This window comes from Saprolegnia parasitica, assembly GCF_000151545.1.
Source record: "Saprolegnia parasitica CBS 223.65 unplaced genomic scaffold supercont2.6, whole genome shotgun sequence".
Classification (NCBI taxonomy): Eukaryota; Oomycota; class Saprolegniomycetes; order Saprolegniales; family Saprolegniaceae; genus Saprolegnia; species Saprolegnia parasitica.
This window is the reverse complement of record NW_012156400.1, coordinates 131,886-149,662: the sequence shown is the minus strand read 5'-3', so window position 1 is coordinate 149,662 and position 17,777 is coordinate 131,886. Positions and strand designations below refer to the sequence as shown.

Here is a 17,777-nt window from a genome sequence, read left to right as displayed (position 1 = left end):
TTGCAGCCTCTCGGGATTCAAGCTGAACCGAGACAAGACGCAAGTCCTCACGCACTCGCCTCTGCCCAACCTGCCGACGCTGCAGCTCGTCCAGCCGTCGAAGCCGACCAAGGCGCTTGGCATTCTCGTAGCTCCGAACCTGCCGCGCAACGCTCGAATATGGTTGTCATGTGGACCAACTTCCTCGAGCTAAGCTGTCAGAGTAATGTGGCGAGTCATACATGTAGTCGCTACGCAAATGTCCTGTTGTCACGGATACGATTCACTCGCTGAGAGTGAGCCAACTTGGTCCTGCATTTGCCTTTGCTAAGCAATGCGACCTCGTGACGTCGGCAATGCATGGGAGAAGTTGCGCACATCCTACATATGACGATTCTTCGACCCACGTGGATGCCCGTGCAGCGCATCGCTGTCGTGTGCAAGATGTGCTGAACGAGGGATATGCCATCAGGTGTCGTGACAGGCGAATTTCCGAAACATGCATACGCAGGGGTGACGAGTTCTTGTTGGAATTGTAGCCATGAGCCTCTCGATCCTTTTCATAATCTAAACGGTACTGGTCTTTGCAGTGGAATGAGCGTTCTGTGCTTGAACATTGGTGTTTCGTTTGCGATTCCGACTTTGCCCTGCGCCACACCAACTTCGTTTCCGTTGCAAAGCAGTAGTACTGCACACTGTAGTGTACGGAGTTGCACCTACTATACGACTGCCCCGCGCACGATGGCAGAAACCAATTTTCGACAGCGCGCAACGATGCTTTCGATCGCAAGCCTCGAATTGTCCGATATCAGTCTCCTCGTCGTGATTGTCGTCGGTGTCATGGTGTGGCTCACCACACGGCGCAGCCCGTATGCCCATCTCTCAGGGCCACCGCCAACGAGCTGGTTGTTTGGTTCTGGGTACCACCGTCTGCGTATGGCGTCTCCACGAACACGATGAAAACGACGGGCCATCGTAGACGAGAAGCGATGGACTCTTCGATCTGGTCGCAAGATGGCGGGTTTGGTGAGCCCGGTCGCATGTGGCACGTACTCATACGCATTCGATCGTGCTTATGGAATGTGGCCCTGTAGGCTCAAGCGGTACGGAAGCGTGTACTACTACCGCGTGCTTCACATGCATCGAGTTCGTCGCTTGTAGTCGCTTCAGCGGCTCACGTCGACAGTAGGTTGTCGTCGCCGATCCTCTTGCCATCAAGCACGTGATGGTCACACAGGGAGGAGATTACCCGAGGGCGCCCATCACACGCATCATATCAAAGGTACACCACTGTTCGATCCGTGTCGCAGAATATGCGATAGCTTTTAGAAACTTGCGGGTGGGGAGAGCCTCCTCTCGACTGAAGGCCGCGACCACACGGCCCTGCGCAAGCTATTCAATCCCCACTTTGGCCAAGCCTGCGTCAAGAGGATGCTTGTTATTTTTCAGCACCACGCCGACATCTTCATGGAGCAGCTCACGACGAAAGAACCCGTGGACCTCCAGAATCGTATGTTTTTAGCCGTTTCAGCGCGGACCCTACCCCTGTTGTGATGACTGAATTTTCGATTAGTGTTCACGAAAATGACTCTCGACGTGATTGGGGTCGCAGCGTTTGGCTTCGATTTCCAGTCGCTCCTCGACAAGAATGCCGAAGAGATCCAAGCGTACAACGACATTAACCTCACGCCGAGCTTTGTTGGCATCGTCGGTTTCGTCTTTCTGCCGTTCTACGAGTACTTGCCATTGGCGTCCAACCAGCGTCGTGCCGAAGCGCAGGCGGTGCTACAAGGCGTCATCAGTCGAGTGCTACAGCAAAAAGTTGATACTAGTACGACCGAGGGTAGTGATGCACCCAAGGACGTACTGGACCTCCTCCTCGAGCACGCGTCAGACATGTCGATGGTCGACATCCGCGCAATCCTCCTCATGTTCATGATCGCCGGCCATGAGGCACGATAAAAGGTTTGAAAATACCACTCACGTGCGTCAATGGTAGACGACGAACTATACGCTGGGCTGGATCGTCTCATTCGTGGCGCAGCACCCAGAAGTGGCTGCCAAGGTCCACGAAGAGTGCTTGCGCGTGCGCTGCGATGACAGCGATACGGGGCCGACGTGGGACCAACTCGGTCATCTCCCATACCTCTCGGCCGTCATTCACGAGTCCATGCGCTTGCGTCCGACTGTGCCGGAGTTGCCGTCCCGCCTCGCCCTTGAAGCCGACATGGTTCCACTGACTAATGGATCGTACGTAGCGGTTCCCAAGGTATCACTCGATATATCTGGCAGTTGGAAGACAACCTTTCATGGCTTTCTATAAGGGCGCCAACATCTTTCTCGACATTATTGCCATCCAGCGTAACCCGACGTACTGGAGCCAACCCAATACGTTTCTTCCAGGTATTTCGAGAAGACCAGAATCAACACATACACGTGGTTATGGTAGAGCGCTTCATTGAAGGCACGGATGTGTACGAAGCCGACTTGGCGCTCCGAGGCGGCAAGCCGAACACGTTTTGCTACTTTCCGTTCGGCTTGGGTGCGTCCTCACTATCATATGGGACGCGGATTATATCTACACAAATGGTAGGCGACAAGAGCTGCATCGGAAATCGCTTTTCCATGGCCGAGATGCTTGTCGTGCTCTCGGCCCTCTTCGCGAAATACCACGTGGCGCTGACGCCAGCAGCCAACGTGAACGTGCGCAAGCACACGGGGACAATCGCGCCAATTCACCTCGAGGTGCAGCTCTCACCGATCGGCACGAAATACATGTAGTAACAGACAAGAGCAATACTATTGTATTAAACCACATTTATGTACGTTTGGACTACACATACCGGCGAAGCCAAAGGAGATTAGGCTTCGCCGAGGTCCAAATGGCGGTTCGGGAGCGCAGCATGTACATGAAGCAAAGGATGGCACATACTAGTACACCTAGAAGCGAGGGGGCTAGAGTGGACAGAGTAAGTCCGTTTCACTTGCTGGATGGGCGACCTTCCACCTTGGCGTCGTTGTCCATCAACTCGAGGCGGTTGTTGCGTTGCTTAAGTGAAGGAGCCTTTGTCGATGATATCACCTCCCATCACCTTTATCAAATGCGCAGCTATGCAAAATCATCGTTCACAGTACGGCACCAGATATCACGCTTTGTCACCCACTCGTTTCAGCACCGACGCCGTTCACAACATGCCATTCGGCAACTACCGGTATGCCATTCACTGAGACTTTCACAGAGCTAGCACTGCCGCTCGCTGTGTCAGCTGTCTTCGCCGTCTGTGTCGCGGCGCTGCTCTCCGCGTGGCGGAGCCCGTATGCCCACCTTCCAGGCCCACCGCCGACGAGCTGGCTCTTTGGCAACGGGTACACCACTTTTGTTCTAGAGAGGGTCGTCTTGATGCGCGTGCAGACAGGAGGCGATGGACTATTCGGCATGGGAGCAGGACGGCAATTTTGGCATGCCCCACCTCTCGTGGTAGGAACGCCGTGCCTCGCTCCAGAAAGAGATACGACCCATCTTGTAGGATGAAGCGCTACGGCCGCGTCTTCTATTACCGCGTGCTTCACATGCACCGCGTACGAGGTCTTGGCTGCTTGAGCAATCTCATCGAGTGTCGTAGATTGTGATCACGGACGCCGACGCGATCAAGCACGTGATGGTCTCGAAGGCAAAGAACTACCCGCGGTCGCCTCTTGTCCGAACTCTCTTCAAGGTACTAAACCAAGCAGTACTGTATATCCCAACGGTCGAGAAGAAACTTGGAGGTGGCGACACACTCGTTACGACCGAAGGCTCTGCGCACGCGGCGTTGCGCAAGCTCTTCAACCCACACTTTGGCCAAGCCAACGTCAAGACAATGCTCCATGTCTTTCAGCACCACACCGACGTCTTCATGGAGCAGCTCGCGATTGATCAGCCCCTCGATCTCAAGAACCGTACGCGCCAGCGTGGACCTCATCCCTTCTCATGTGACCTAGTGTTTACGCAGGTGGCGCTGGACATGATTGGTGTCGCGGCCTTTGGCTATGATTTCGAGTCGCTTCGCAACAAGAACCCGCGCGAGATACAGGCATTCCACGACAACAACCTCACGCCCAGCTTGTTTGGCGTCATTGGCTTTGCCCTCGTACCGTTCTACGAGTACCTTCCACTAGCGTCCAACCGTCGCCGAGCCGAAGCGCAGTCGGTGCTGCAGAGCCTTATCGACCGAGTGCTGCAGCAAAAATTAATCGCTTTGGAGACGTCCACGGCTGGCAGTGCACCCAAGGACATCCTCGACCTCATCCTCGCGCAAGCGTCCGATATGCCGATGGCTGACATTCGCGCGCTGCTTCTCATGTTCATGTTTGCTGGCCACGAGGTGCGACAATTATTGAAGCGGTCTCGAGTAATGTTTCCCTGGTAGACGACTGACAATACTCTCGCTTGGGTCGTCTCGTTCGTGGCGCAGCACCCAACGGTCGCCGCCAAGGTCCACGACGAGTGTTTGCGCATGCGTTGTGATGGCAACGACAAGGTGCCGACGTGGGAGCAGCTCGGTCACCTCTCGTACCTCTCGGCCGTCATCCACGAAACGCTGCGACTGCGTCCGACGGTGCCCGAGACGTCGCGTCACGCCGCTGAGGCCGACACGCTGCCACTTGGTGATGGCTCGAGTGTTGGTATCCCCAAGGTACCTCACTCCTTCCACTTCCACTGCTTCATCGCGCGTAGGGCGCTGATATCTTTCTCGACATCATCGCGATCCATCGCAACCCGACGTACTGGAGCCAACCCAACGAGTTCCTTCCAGGTGATTCCGAGAAGAATTGCAGCTGCTCACGTTGTGCTAGAGCGCTTCATTGAAGGCACGGATGTGTACGAAGCCGACTTGGCGCTTCGAGGCGGCAAGCCCAACACGTTTTGCTACTTTCCCTTTAGCGTCGGTACGTCATTGATTATGTATGGCCCGAGACAAATGCCATTATTGGTAGGCGACAAGAACTGCATTGGAAGTCGCTTTGCCATGGCCGAAATGCTTGTCGTACTCTCTACCCTCTTCTCGACGTACAGTGTCGCGCTAACACCGGCTGCCAACTTGAACGTTCGCAAGGACACGGTCGCGATTGCTCCCGTGTATCTTGAGGTCACGCTCTCACCACTTCCGACGCGTGCGCCATTTGTCTAACGTTAAACGAGAATACGTCGCGACAATACTCTCACAGCGCACTTAGCATTATCCACGCATGCGAGCGCTCGCGAAATGTTCGCCTATGAGTCGTACTGGAGAATACAAGCCCTCGCATCTTTTGTACTGTAAAGGTTGCATGTACCGCGACAAAGAAACAAGTTCAAGCGAGCAAATGAATGGAGGACGAACTCGTCGAGGAGGCCCCAGATGACTCAGTGTAAGGCCTTGGGGCAAGTCGCTTGCAACGACGTGGATTGCGCCAAGGAAAAAGTGCCATGACGGCCTATCGACCCACTGACAAACAATCTGGTCGAAGACAGGGCAGCTCTAACGTCATGAGCTCCAGTAGCGGTCCCAGCGCTCTCTCGAGCTGCGTCGATCAAACGCAGAATGCTACATCCGTGGACGACTCGATCGACGTCGTTATCAAGCGACGACATTTGCGCCGGCCTTCGTTGTAGAGCCCGGGTGCTTGCTCACGAACACCGCTAATCGCTCCATATGACTTTAGAAAACACGATTAACAAATGAAAGCGGATGCATTGTACATGGAGCTAATACGACGACTTGGCGAACGACGCGAGGTTGGGCGTCGACGCTACGTGGCGCATGCCAATTTTGTTGTCTTTGCCGAGCGCCTTGAGGCTCATGAGCGGCGTCTCCTTTGGGTCCGTTTGGAAGCGAGGCGGCAGCCGCAGTCCCTTGGCTTTCGCGAGGTTGTCGACTTGGCACCCGCGCTGGAACATCTTGAGGTCCAGCTCCCCCGTCGTCTTGGTCGACGTGGTCGTGTTGGAGCGCTTTCGGGGCGGGCTCACGACCGGCCGGACGTCCTGTGACGTCATGATGTTGCTGTTGTCGGCTTCGTTGTCGATCTCGATCGCAAGCGCGTTCGCACTCGACTGCACCTGCGCGCGCGACTGGAGCCCAATCACCGCGTCCTCGATCGCGTGGATCCACTGCTCCTGGCGACCCCACGTGTCGGTGAGCACGAGAAAGTTCTTGTAGCCTTTGGTCGAGAAGACGAGGCCGTGGGCGCCGCTGCCAGGCCCGGCCGCCGCGCCGCCAAACGAGTACCACTTGCGCACGGACGTCGGGATGACCCACTTCATGCGCGTCGTCCAGTTGGTCGTGCCGCTCTGGAGCGTATCGCAGTACCAGAGCTTGTCGCACTTGCGGCAGAGGCCCACAAACGTGAGCGTAAACGTGAGCGCGTGGAACGGCATTGGCACTGGAAACTGAATGAACGACGACGCGCGCGTTGGCTCGGGCACGGGGATGTGGTCGTGGATCTTGTCTTTCTTGTAGAGAAACCCCGTGATAAAGTCCTCCGTCGTGTTGACCTTGCAGTGGTGCGTTGCGGCGCCCGAAAAGATCGTCTCGACGTAACCTATGCGTCTCCAGTCCCTGCATTCATCTGCATGTCGTCGTACCAGACATGTACACGTGGCTCCCGAGCGTTTCGGCCACGTACTGTGCCGCCGTCTCCTTGAGGTTGACGCAACCCGAGCAGAGTGGTGCATGGCGCTGGCCGAGAGGCGCCATCTCGACCGAGTTTTGCCGGCCAACAACAGCTTCGAAACGAACCCACGCCTCGTTGGTCGCCGTGTACTGTCGAACCACCTCTTGGCACGTGACGCCGGCCTGGTCCTTTTGCACGGGCGTACTAGTGGCCAGGAGAAATCATGGACATGTTATTCATCGCGGGTGCGTACTTGATGAGGGTAAAGATGCTGTTGGCGATCGTCGTCATGTGGCCCTTGTACTGGACGTGGCCGTGGTACGATGTAATGACGAGCTCGAGGATGCTGCTTGACGGCAAAAAGAGGCTGTTTAACAGCGGGCACGATGGCAGTCGCTTCTGGTCCGGGTCCAAAAGCACGAAGCGAATGACGTCGGTGACCTCGTGGTGCAGCATCGAGTTGCTCGGGCTTGCGGCAAAGCACGCCATGAGCGCCGGCATGCACCCGGCCTGGGCGAGGGCGGCATTCAACGCTCCGTGCTGCATAAAGATGCAGCGCTTGAGGAACGTCACAACGCACAGCAGCGCGTTGCCCCGGGGCGCAGCCGCCTTGCGCGTCACCACGTCGTGGCAAAGGTGCACAAAGCGGCCGACCCGGGGCACGACGACGTCGACAAGCGCCTTTTGGCAGTCGCGGAGAAGGCCCTCGACGGATGCGACATCGCGCTTCTTCTTGTGGTACCCGAGCGTGCTCATGAGCATGAGAAGCACGGAGAGAGCGCCGCCATCCTGCAGCACGTACGCGCACGGGAGCTTGATCTGGCGCGAGAGCTCGGCGAGGCCGAGTGACAAGAAGACGGCAAACACCGTCTCCGCCATGACGAGGTGCCCGAGGAGCGACCGGAGGAGCTCGTTTTGGCGGCCAGCAGGGCTTCGGTCCGTGATGAGCGGCAGCGTAAAGTCCGTATTCTCGACGAACGTCGCGACGTTGCCAATGACGTACACGGACGGCGGGAAAAGAATGTACTTGAGGAGCGCGCAGATGTTCTCGACCGAGTCGCGCTGGTACGCCGTGCCGACGCCCCAGCTCAGCGTGCGCTGCCACGAGCAGAGCCGGTCGAGCATGCACCCAAAGAGGCCGCTCTGAGCCAAGTGGAGCTGCCCCGTCTCGGAGAGGTCCGAGTACAGGATCCAGACGAGCGAGTCCCGAATCGAGTCGAGGCCGACGTGGCACACAACCCAGGGCACGATGTGGCTTGCTTCGCGCGAGAAGAAGAGGAGAATGCTCGGACCGAGGCCGCGGTCGTTCACGTAGGTGTTGACAACCTTGCAGAAGAGCACGACGAGGACGTCGTCGAGGGACCCGCTCTTGCAGAGAAAGTTGAAGAGGACCTTGAAGTACGCGACGCAGACGTCAGCATCGACTGCGCCCTGCCGCTCGAAGATCTTGCGGTCGTACCACAAAGCGATCTCGCAGCAAAAGTGCTGCATTTTGTACGCACCGTAGACCGGGTCGAGGTTCATGGACGGCGGCGCAGTCAGGTGCTTGAACATGTCAAAGACAACGTTGGGCGACGTGAGCCAGCGCATGATCTTGGGATTGCGCAACACTTCGCGCTTGAGGATGTCGACGTCGATGCCCGCCTCGTCAGCAAGCTCGAGCAGCGCGCGCAGCGTAAACTCGGGCCGGTCGATGGCATCTTCGATTTGCTTGCGCTGGTCCTTGACCGAGTCCTACCACCGCGCGTGATGAATTGATACACGGATAGAAACCCGCACGCTTTCGGCCCGTTGGCGCAGGTAATCTTCAATCTCTTGAAAGCCGGCGGCGGTCGCGATAGCTTCGGCGTTTTTCCATCGCGCTACAGTGCACATGTTAGCGCATCGCATACGACGGGCGCCAACATCTTTGCAGTCGAGCTGGGCGCCGGCGTCGGCGAGGATCTTGACAATGCTCAAGTGCCCTGCCCGCGCCGCCTCCATGAGCGCCGTCGTCGAGCTCGGCTACACAACATCCTCTCGTTTCAGGCCGTTGATAGTCGTACGGAAGCGTACGCTGGGGATATCGAGGTCGGCTTTCGCTTCGATGAGTGCGACGAGGCAGTCAACTTTGCCGCTACGCGCCGCCATGTGCAAGGCGGTCGTGCCGCGTTTCTAGCGGCGGTGATGAGCGCCGACGACAGCGTCCTTTGACTCGCCCACCCGGTTCCGCGAAAGATTGATACAAGCGCCTTTCCGAATCAAGTAGCGCACGCACGCCTCGGCGCCGTCCCGCGCCGCAATCATGAGCGCCGAGTTGTCGTGGACCTAGCCATGGCTGAGTGCATCGTCACGGAACAAGGCGTCGCACGTCCTCGGCGTCGATCGAGGCACCAAACGTGACCAGCGCCCGCGCCACCTCCACGTTGCCGGCCGAGCACGCGACCATGAGCGGCGTTGTGCCGTTGGGCTACAGCTCCACCACCCATGAGACGCGCGGAAGAGACGGCGTACGAGCACCTTGTGGTCGTCCAAAGAGACGCCGACCGCGTGCAGCGCCTCGATGCAATCGACGTGGCCGTTCTCAGCCGCGTCGCAAAGCGCATTGGCCCACGCCGTCGTCTAATCCCATTGATGTACAGTGTAGCGAGAATGCGATTGCAGACGAGTGCTCGACGTACCTGGATCGCCTGGGAGCTGCATGTCTGGAGCAGCGACCGCAAGATCAGACCTTCGCCGAGACGGCAGGCAGTGGACGCTGCCGACGGGAGATCGTCACCGACGAGCTTCTCGAGCGCAGCTGTTCCCGACACGAAGACAAATGCAATCTGCGCCGGCTTCTTGCGCAGGAACTGGTCGGCGTGGAACTTAGAAAGCCGCACGATCGGTATGTCGACTGACTGCCGCCCGGACGAGTGGAAGCCCTCGAAGAGCATGGACGGACCCTTGTACTCTTCGCGCTCGACAAAGACGCAACCTGTGATGCCGGCTTTGAGGAGGCGCCGCATGATGTCGGGAAAGTGGACGCGGCCACCACGCTCGACGACCGCAATGTTGCCACTGAGCTCGGCCACGTTGCGCAGCTCCGTGTCGGCCTTGGGTGGATTCACAAAGACGGGGTGGCCAAGCACCTGTGCATACATGAGGCGAGGCGACGTCGATGATTCGCGCTACCTGGCTGCCCGTCCCGCTGTACTTGTAGCTCGAAGGCTCGGCAAAGTGGTGCTCGCCGTCCCATACGACGAAGGGTACGCCGGGGTAGTGGTCCATGCGCAGAGCGCTGCCACGCGTCGACGCCTGGCGCGAGCTTCGGTCCTGCGACTGGTCGTTGCCCATGGTCCGTGGTTGTCGGCGATCTTGGCTCTCCTGGAATGAGTATTACCTCCGGTCAAAAAGACCCAGCATGCTCAAATGGGTGGGTTTCTGCGCTTTTACAGTCCGCACTTTGTTGCAACGAGGGAACTTCCTGGCTTGGACACAGGTGATTCTGAGCGCAAGGTGCTACTGCAACTGATTCGAGGTACTTTCTCTTGCAATGCCTATTTCGTGTTAGTCATAATATACTGTTGTAATGTCCGATGGACACTGTGTTCGTCATCTCCAAGGTGCCGGGACCATTGCCTCGTTGCTGCAACATGCTTGGATTAGCGCACATGCGCTCTTAGTAAACGAACCTGATCGCGGCGACCTCGCACCTTGGCTACAGCGTTGGATACTCTTTTGGCTGGGACGACGTGCCCTTTTGCATACGCAGCCATAGCTGCCGGATAACAGCAGTGTCTACGACAATGGCGCAGTGCGCACTGCTTGTCCATGCTGGGCCGTCTGCAGCTATCAGGGGAATAAGGCATGAGCGTAAGTGTGTTTGGCGCTGGCAATGGATCTTTTGTCTGTTTACACTAATTCCGGCAGTCAGCCACATGTGATTGGCGTAATCGAAGGCGGTTTTCAGCCAATGAGCGACGAGAATTTCTGCTCTGCACACGTGGAGCATGGCGGACTTCGAGGCGCAGCTCGAGGCCGAGCGCCGCGCCGTCATGAAGGCCAAGGAAGAGAACCAAGTGCTCATGGGCAAGCTGCAGGAGGTTGTCTCACGCTACAAGCAACTGCAGCAGAGCCAGAGCGATGATGCGTTACGGACGCGTACGGCAACGCTAGAAAAGGAGAAGGACGACTTGATCGGGAAGCTCAAGACGCTCGTCGCCAAGTACCGCGAGCTCCAGAAGCAGCAATCCGACAATGGTGATGCATCGGTCCTCGCGGAGCGTGTCCAAGCCCTCGAGCTTGAACTTGCGCACGAGAAGATGCGCAACGACGGGACCGACACGAGCCCGCTCTACGACGAAGTCAAGAAGAAGGAAGCCGAGAAGGTGGAGGTCGTCACAAAGCTCCAAGAGGTAATCCAGCGCTATCGGAAGCTACAGCAGTTTGTTCTGGAGACGCAGGCGGCGGCCGACGCCTCCGCAGCCCGCGTCACGGAACTCGAAGCGTCGCTGGCCGCGAAGGACGAAGTGCATCGCGTGGCCTTACGCGACCTCGAAATGTCCGTGACGAGCCAACTTATGGACGCTGTCAAGAGCAAGATGGACACGATCAACCTGCTCCAAGATGAGCTCGAGCAAGCGCACTCGAACGAGCGCACCATGCACGAGCGGCAGCAAGAGCTCGAGGCCGCCGTCAACAAGCTCAGCGTCGAGAAGGCGTCGCTCAAGGACGAGGTCGCGACGGCGCTGGCAGACAAGACTGCGCGCGTTGCAGAGCTCGAGGCAGATTTTGCGGCGCTGCAGGCGGCCCATGACGCGTCCGTCCAGCGACATGAAGCCGACGCGACCTTGGTTGAGCGCAACGTGCGCGACGAGCTAGCGACAGCGCTCGAAGACAAGCTGCAGCAGCTTGCGACGCTCCAAGCAGCCTTGGACGACGCAGCCGCGGCGAATGCAGCGTCCGATGACGAGCTGACGTCATTGCGCGACGCAAACGCTGCGCTGGAGGGCCGGGTCGAGGCCGCCGACGCGCGTGTTGCGGCATTGGAAGCCGAGTGTGCGACGCTCTTGGACGCAAAGACGTCGGCTGAGACGGCGCTCTCGGAGGGCCAGATCTCGTGGGCAGAGGCCAAGGCGGCTCTGAACGCGACAGTCGCGTCTCTTGAAGCCCGCGTCCCTGATGCGTCGTCGCAGCTCAGTGACAACCTGGCCCAAATTGAGGTATCTCATGCGTTTTCTGCCGCGCGATTCGACCCTTTCGTAGAAGGACTTGGCCGCGTCGCTCCAGCAGCTCGAAGCTGACCACGATGCACTCCAGCAAGAGAAGCGAGCGCTCGAAGGAACGCTCGAAGTGCGTCAGATGACGTTTGAGGCGCTTCAGATGCAGCTCCAGGACATCGAAGCGACGACGGTCACGCACGAGGCGTCGCAGTCGCAGCTCCACGCCGAGTTCCGGTCGCTCCAGGCGTCGCACGAGGATCTTCTCGATGAGTCCTCCGCGCTCCGGGACGCCAAGACGACGTTGGAAGCAGATCTCGCGGCGGCGACGCAGCTTGTGGCGTTGCTCCAGAGCCAGCTGGCGGACCGAGACGCGGCTCTCGACGACCTTCGCGCGCGCCAAGAGGATCTTCTCGCCGAGCAGGCACGTATCGAAGCCGACAAGGCCTCGCTCGAGGCAGCGCTCCGAACGCACGCGGACCGCGTCTCGTCGCTCGAAGCCCAGCTCGCATCGGCAATGTCAGATGGTGTGGCCTCCTACGAGGCTCTCAAAGCAGCCCACAACCAAGTGCTGGCAGAAAAGAATGAGCTCGAAGACAAGCTGACCTCGGCCGAGGACGTGGCCGCCGCTCTTGCCGAGAAATCGGCGGCCTTGGTGCAGGCGACAAACGAGCTCAGTGCAGTCAACGCGCGGATTTTGGCTCTCGAAGCGCAAGTCGGCGAGCACGACACTGCGCGCGCGACGCTCCAAGCCAGCTGCGACGCGCTTTTGAAAGAGAAGGCTGTGCTGACGGCGTCGCTGGCAGACACGACAGCCATGTACAACGATCGCCTCGCGTCGTTGCAATCAGAGCTTGCGGCCGCGCTCAGTGCCCACTCGGAGCTGGACGCAACACACGCCAAGACTGCAGCGCTCCAGGCACAGCTCGAGGTCGAGTGCAGCCAGCTCCAAGACGCGTATGGTACGCTGGAGCAAGGCAAGCAGCGTGACGCCAAAGCGTTTGAAGTGTCGTTGGGAGCCAAGGCAGCAGAGCTCGCGGAGCTGCAGGTGAAGCTTCAAGATGCACTGCGCACTGCTTCCGCGCACGAAAGTCTCGAAGCAGCGCTGGGTACCCTTCGTGCGACCCACGCTGACGTCGAGCGAGATCTCGCAGCCAAGATGGAGCTTGTCGAGGATCTCGAGGCCAAGGTGGAGGACCTGGATGCGACGAATGCGTCGCTCGAAGCTGCGCAAGCCGAGATGGCAGCGGCGTTGGCGCTGCTCAAGCAGGAGAAGAGTGCGCTTGAAGCCGAGATCAGCGCCAAGCAGAGCGCCATCGGTCGCCTCGAAGCCAAGGCAGCGCACTTGGACGAAGAGCTCACGACAGCGCACGAAACGGCGCGCGCCGGGCGCAAGGATGCGGCGGCCGCGCTCGCCAAGCTTGAGGCTGACTACGAGCACGCGCTGCAGTCCAAGGCCGACGTCGACGATGGTGCCAAGAACGAACTCGCTGCTCTCCTCCGGGAGAAAGCGGCGCAGATCGCGTCGTTGGAAAGCAGTCTCGAGGCCGTTCGGACCGAACTCGAGGACGCCAAGCACCACGGCGATACGCTTCGCGACGAGTGCACGACATTGAGCGACGCGCTCCACGCTACCGAGGCGGCCCAGAATGCGAAAATTCTTGCACTCGAGGCCGATGTGGCGACGATGACAGAAAAGTGTTCGTCGTTTGTGGGCGATCTTGTCGATGCCAAGAAGCAGCTGCGTGCGATGCGCCAGGCGGCAGACGCTGCCGACACGGAGCATGCCGAGGCCGTGCGCGTGCTGGCAGCCGAGGTCGCGGCGCTCCAGGCGAGCCTCGCGACGTCGCGTTTCGAACGGGACGCGGCTCTTGCAACCGCTGCCGCCGATGCAGCGCGGGCTCGCGACGAGCTCGAAGCTCTACGAGCCGCCCTCGAAGCCGAAGTAAGCGCCAAGATCGAGGCCTGCGCAGCGCTGGAAGATGCGCTTCGTGTCGCGCAAGAGAAGGTGGATGCCACGACCCAGGACGACGAACGCGTTGCTGCCCTTCGAGTCGACGTGGCCACAAAGACCAGCGCCTGTGTGGCACTGGAAGATACACTCGCCAAGACAAATGCAGAGCTGCAAGAAGCATTGGCAGAACTCACGTCGAGCCGCATGGCGTCCGAAGCGACGACGACGCAGCTCGATGCGATGACGACCTCCTGCGCCGCTCTACGAGACCAAGTGCAGCTGGCGCAAGCTCTCGTGTCGGAAAAAACAACGTCGCTGGAGGCGCTGCAGGAAGAGCTGGCATCAGCTCGCTCGACGAACTACGATCTGACGACTCGGCTGGCCGCTACAACCGACCAAGTCGATTCTCTGCAGCAGACGATGCAAGACGCAATGGCGGAGGCGGCGACGCGCCAAGACATCGCTCTGGAGCGAGCTCAAGTTGCCGAGGCTTCATTGGAAGCTGCCACCGCCCGTCATGAAGAAGCGCTCGCAGCACAGTGCTACGCGACCGGAGCCGTCAAGGAGGAGCTTACGCAGAAGATTGGTGCGCTGGAAGCCCAAGTGGTGCAAGCCGAGGCCGACCTTGCCGCTGCAACTGCCGAGCTAGTAGCCGCGCGAAGTGCCCTTGGCGAAACGACGACTGCACTTTCGACTGCCACGACAACGAGCGAGACTTTCGCTGCATCGCTCGACGAGTCGCAGCGCTCTCTCCAAGCAGCAACGAGCAAGTGCACGGACCTGGCGACCCAACTCGCGAACACGGAAGACAGGCTTGCCCAAGCTACTGCGTTGGCGCACGAGGCCGAGGCAAAGCTCAGTGCAGTCCATGAAGCGCACCAGCTCAGGTCCAGCGACCACGCGGCCAGCACGAACGAGCTGGAGGCTGCTGTAGCAACGCTTGAAAACGAAAAGGCGGTCCTCGCCGCCTCCCTGCAGGACCTCAAAGTGCGCGTTGACGAAACGAACGCGGCGCTGCAGGCATCGATGGCCACGAATGCAGCCTTGCGAACGGAGCGCTTGGCCTCAACGCACTGTGCTCCGACGGCTCATGAAGGTTTGGGAGTATCGCAGCGCTGGAAGCCGACGTGGCGACGGCGCAAAGTAGCAACGAGTCGCTCGAGTGGCAAAAGTCAGACCTCGAAGACGCGTTGCGGACACTCCAGAAGGCGCACGAGGTCCTTGAGCACGAAAAGACGGCACTTGCGCAGCAGCTGTCGACGGTCGAAGGCCACGCATCGGACCTCGCTACCACGTCAGACGCCCTTGCGACGCTGCAAGCTTCCTTCGATGCGCTCTCGGCGGAGCACGCAGCGCTTCAGGATACTCTGGCGTCGACCAACGCGACGATCGCAGCGTTAACGAGCGAGGCTGAGCGACGCGAGTCCTCGACGGCTGAAGCGCACGCGGCGTGGACGGCGGAGAAGGAGGCACTCGACTCCCGTATCGAGACGCTCGAGGGCGACGTACACGACAAGGAGACGGCCATGCGCGCGCTCGAAGACGCGGTCGCGGCGTCCAAAGCGCAGTGCGAGGCTGCAGTCGCGCAAGCCGAGACCAAAGCCGAGGCCATGGAGCGGGCGCTGGCCGCAGCCGAAGACGCCAAAGATACGCTCGCGCAGTCTCTGAAAGAGAAACTCGAGGAGGTGTTGCGTCGGTACAAGAAGCTCCAGGAACAAGCACTGGACCTCAAGGGTCGCTACGAAGACAAGGTCGCCGAGGCCACGGCAGCGTCGGACGCGCTCGCAAGTCTTGCGACGGAGCGCGACGTAATCGTCAACCAGCACGCTCTGCTCGCCGACCACCAGCTCCAACAAGAGCGTGCGCAGGCAGCGCAAATGCAGGCACTGGTCGAACAAGAGAAAGCGCAGTCGGCGGAAATCGAGGCGCTTCGTGCGCAGATTACAACGCTCGAAGCTGCGTCCGCAGACATGGCCGCTGCCCATGAGCGCAGCCTCGCCATCGCTTCCGAGGCATCGGTGGGGACGACGGAAGAGCTCACGCGTCTCGAAGCGCTTGCGACCGAGAAGACGCGTGCGTCGGACGAGTTAACGTCGCAAATGGCCGTCCTACGTGTGCGCTGTGAGGAGCTGGAAACAACCGCAAGCAGCGAAGCAACAGAACGGACGGCGCTAATGGCGCGCGTGACGTCTCTCGAGAGTGCGGCGTCGACGTTGGAGACTGCGCTGGCGTCGTCGGAAGCTCGCGTCAAGCAAGTGCAGGCGCAGCTTCATGTCGAGATCGAGGCTGCGAGCGAAGCTCGGGAGGCGCTCGAAGGCTACAAGCGGCGCGCCCACGTCGCGCTCAAGAAGGCGACTGTCGACAGCAAAAGTTTCAACGACGAGCGCCAGTCGCTCCAAGACGAGATCGCGGCGCTGCACGCGACGATGACGGACCTCCGTGCGGTGCACGCAACGGAAACAGACGACCTCAGCCGGCAGCTCGCGGCCGCGGTCGCCTCGCGCAGTGAGCTTCTCCAGCAAATGGAGGCGAGCACACGCGACCTCCGCGACCAGGTTGCGGCGCTGAGTGCCCAAGCCGACGCCGAGCGTCGATGTACGAGACGCAAAAGGTGCAATGGCAAGCCGCCCTCGATGAGCAGGATGCCAAGGCGCGCGCCGCGCGAGACGCAAACGCGCAGCTGGAGTCGACGATCGAGGGCCTCAAGAAGGAGATTCAGGCCAAGACCGACGTGGCCCGCGAGATGCTCAAGGTCAAGGACACGGAAATTTACCAGCTCATGCAGAGCTTGTCCGAGGCGACGGCGCCGCCGCCGGCCGTGCCGTCGGTCGACATCGAGATCCTCAACCTCGCTCGGGTGCGTTGGCCATCGATTCTGCGACTCATCACTGTATTTTATAGATTCAGGCCTCTCACGAAGAGGAGGCTGCGCGCATGCGTCGTCAGATCCTCGAGCTCGAAGACCGTGCCGGCCGCGTCCAAAAGCAGGTCGGCGACGAGGCCATGGAAAGAATTGCGCTGACATGATGATGTAGTACGAAGACACGCGGCGCCAGTTGGAGTCGAGCCAGCTCCAGCTCGCGCGCCACGAAGAGCTGGGGGGCGGCCCGACCACCAACGTCGAAGTACGTTTGCATGCTTTTGGCTCACGTCGTGAGTGTGTGTCGTAGTACCTCAAGAACGTCCTCCTCAAGTACTTTGTCGCAGAGAGCGCCAAGGAGAAGGAGCAGCTCATTCCCGTGCTCTCGACGATCCTGCACTTTAGCCCCGCCGAGCTGCGGCAAATCCAAGCAAGCACGAAGCGCCGACTGTCCTCGGCAGCGTCTTTTCGTACTTTGGCAGCACGAGCTAGTCGACACTATTACCACTGCCGAGTAAAACACCAAGTGTAGAGATATCATGGAAACCATGCGCCTCCATCATCGCATCCTTGTCTGCGCTTGTGATTACCTCAAGCGGTCCTTGCGTCATAGAGCGTGTCCCACTCCGTCTATTCGTTCGCCGGCCGACGGCGACGTTAAAGGACCATCGCTTTCATCTCCCTCGCGTGGTTATATTAGTAAAAGGACTAGAAGAGTTGGGAGTTGTTGCTATTGTTCGAGGCCGAGTTGGCTGCCGTTGGCGACTGCGCAGCAGCGGGGCGCTGCGACGAAACGCTGCGCGACTCTCCGTCGCAGCTCTCACTCTCTTTGGCACGAATTGCACTAACCGAGTACATTGCCACCCATATGAATCTGCTGTGCACACGAACGCAATCATCGATCGTGTGCAGGAATCACCATCATTGCTGCTTGGGTGCCTATTAGACCGAGAAGAATAGTCATCGCTGGTGGCCAAATGCACAGCAAGGTATATCGTTTAAACTGGCGCTAGATTGACTATTGCGAAGAAGTTAGTTAACGATCCTCGCCTTGTAGTGCCCGTCGTCCCGACGCCTCGACACTGGCCGCGAATAAAAACGGCAAAAAAATAAAAATAAAACGAAAAATAGCCCGTTTGTTTTTCTGCGCCACGGCGGGGTGTACTTGTAT

At 59.3% G+C, this 17,777-nt stretch overlaps 4 protein-coding genes across 4 annotated transcripts; 3 read left to right on the top strand and 1 right to left on the bottom strand.

The window, feature by feature from the left end:
• Positions 1–1,563: 1,563 nt before the first annotated feature.
• Positions 1,564–2,760, top strand: SPRG_02371 (hypothetical protein; the record flags this gene model as incomplete). Its single annotated transcript, XM_012340947.1, has 6 exons — positions 1,564–1,761; positions 1,822–1,884; positions 1,979–2,248; positions 2,304–2,382; positions 2,429–2,521; positions 2,573–2,760. The coding sequence occupies 6 exons, from the start codon at positions 1,564–1,566 to the stop codon at positions 2,758–2,760; spliced, it is 891 nt and encodes a 296-aa protein (XP_012196337.1).
• A 747-nt stretch (positions 2,761–3,507) lies between these two features.
• SPRG_02370 (hypothetical protein) lies at positions 3,508–5,150 on the top strand (the record flags this gene model as incomplete). Its single annotated transcript, XM_012340946.1, has 6 exons — positions 3,508–3,558; positions 3,603–4,343; positions 4,389–4,655; positions 4,697–4,775; positions 4,816–4,908; positions 4,957–5,150. 6 exons carry the CDS (start codon positions 3,508–3,510, stop codon positions 5,148–5,150), a joined length of 1,425 nt encoding a protein of 474 aa, XP_012196336.1.
• Positions 5,151–5,686: 536 nt separating this feature from the next.
• On the bottom strand, positions 5,687–9,985 carry SPRG_02369 (hypothetical protein). Its single transcript, XM_012340945.1, has 11 exons — positions 9,766–9,985; positions 9,273–9,722; positions 9,112–9,213; positions 8,963–9,061; positions 8,815–8,919; positions 8,668–8,766; positions 8,505–8,616; positions 8,392–8,474; positions 6,866–8,346; positions 6,584–6,816; positions 5,687–6,540 (listed from the first exon to the last, which is right to left on the bottom strand). Exons 1-11 carry the CDS (start codon positions 9,925–9,927, stop codon positions 5,708–5,710), a joined length of 3,759 nt encoding a protein of 1,252 aa, XP_012196335.1. The 5' UTR covers positions 9,928–9,985; the 3' UTR covers positions 5,687–5,707.
• A 571-nt stretch (positions 9,986–10,556) lies between these two features.
• SPRG_02368 (hypothetical protein) lies at positions 10,557–17,172 on the top strand. The gene is made up of 6 exons (XM_012340944.1): positions 10,557–11,795; positions 11,839–14,821; positions 14,860–16,603; positions 16,648–16,734; positions 16,782–16,871; positions 16,917–17,172. The coding sequence occupies exons 1-6, from the start codon at positions 10,584–10,586 to the stop codon at positions 17,122–17,124; spliced, it is 6,324 nt and encodes a 2,107-aa protein (XP_012196334.1). The 5' UTR covers positions 10,557–10,583; the 3' UTR covers positions 17,125–17,172.
• The last annotated feature ends 605 nt before the right edge of the window (positions 17,173–17,777 follow it).

Coding starts and splice junctions, on each gene's coding strand:
- SPRG_02369 (XM_012340945.1), bottom strand. CDS start 9,927: ATGGGCAACGACCAGTCGCAGGACCGAAGCTCGCGCCAGGCGTCGACG. Junction 8,617..8,667: donor CCGACCTCGATATCCCCAGC/GTACGCTTCCGT, acceptor GATGTTGTGTAG/CCGAGCTCGACGACGGCGCT. Junction 6,817..6,865: donor AGCATCTTTACCCTCATCAA/GTACGCACCCGC, acceptor CCTGGCCACTAG/TACGCCCGTGCAAAAGGACC.
- SPRG_02368 (XM_012340944.1), top strand. CDS start 10,584: ATGGCGGACTTCGAGGCGCAGCTCGAGGCCGAGCGCCGCGCCGTCATG. Junction 16,735..16,781: donor CCGGCCGCGTCCAAAAGCAG/GTCGGCGACGAG, acceptor ATGATGATGTAG/TACGAAGACACGCGGCGCCA. Junction 16,872..16,916: donor GCCCGACCACCAACGTCGAA/GTACGTTTGCAT, acceptor TGTGTGTCGTAG/TACCTCAAGAACGTCCTCCT.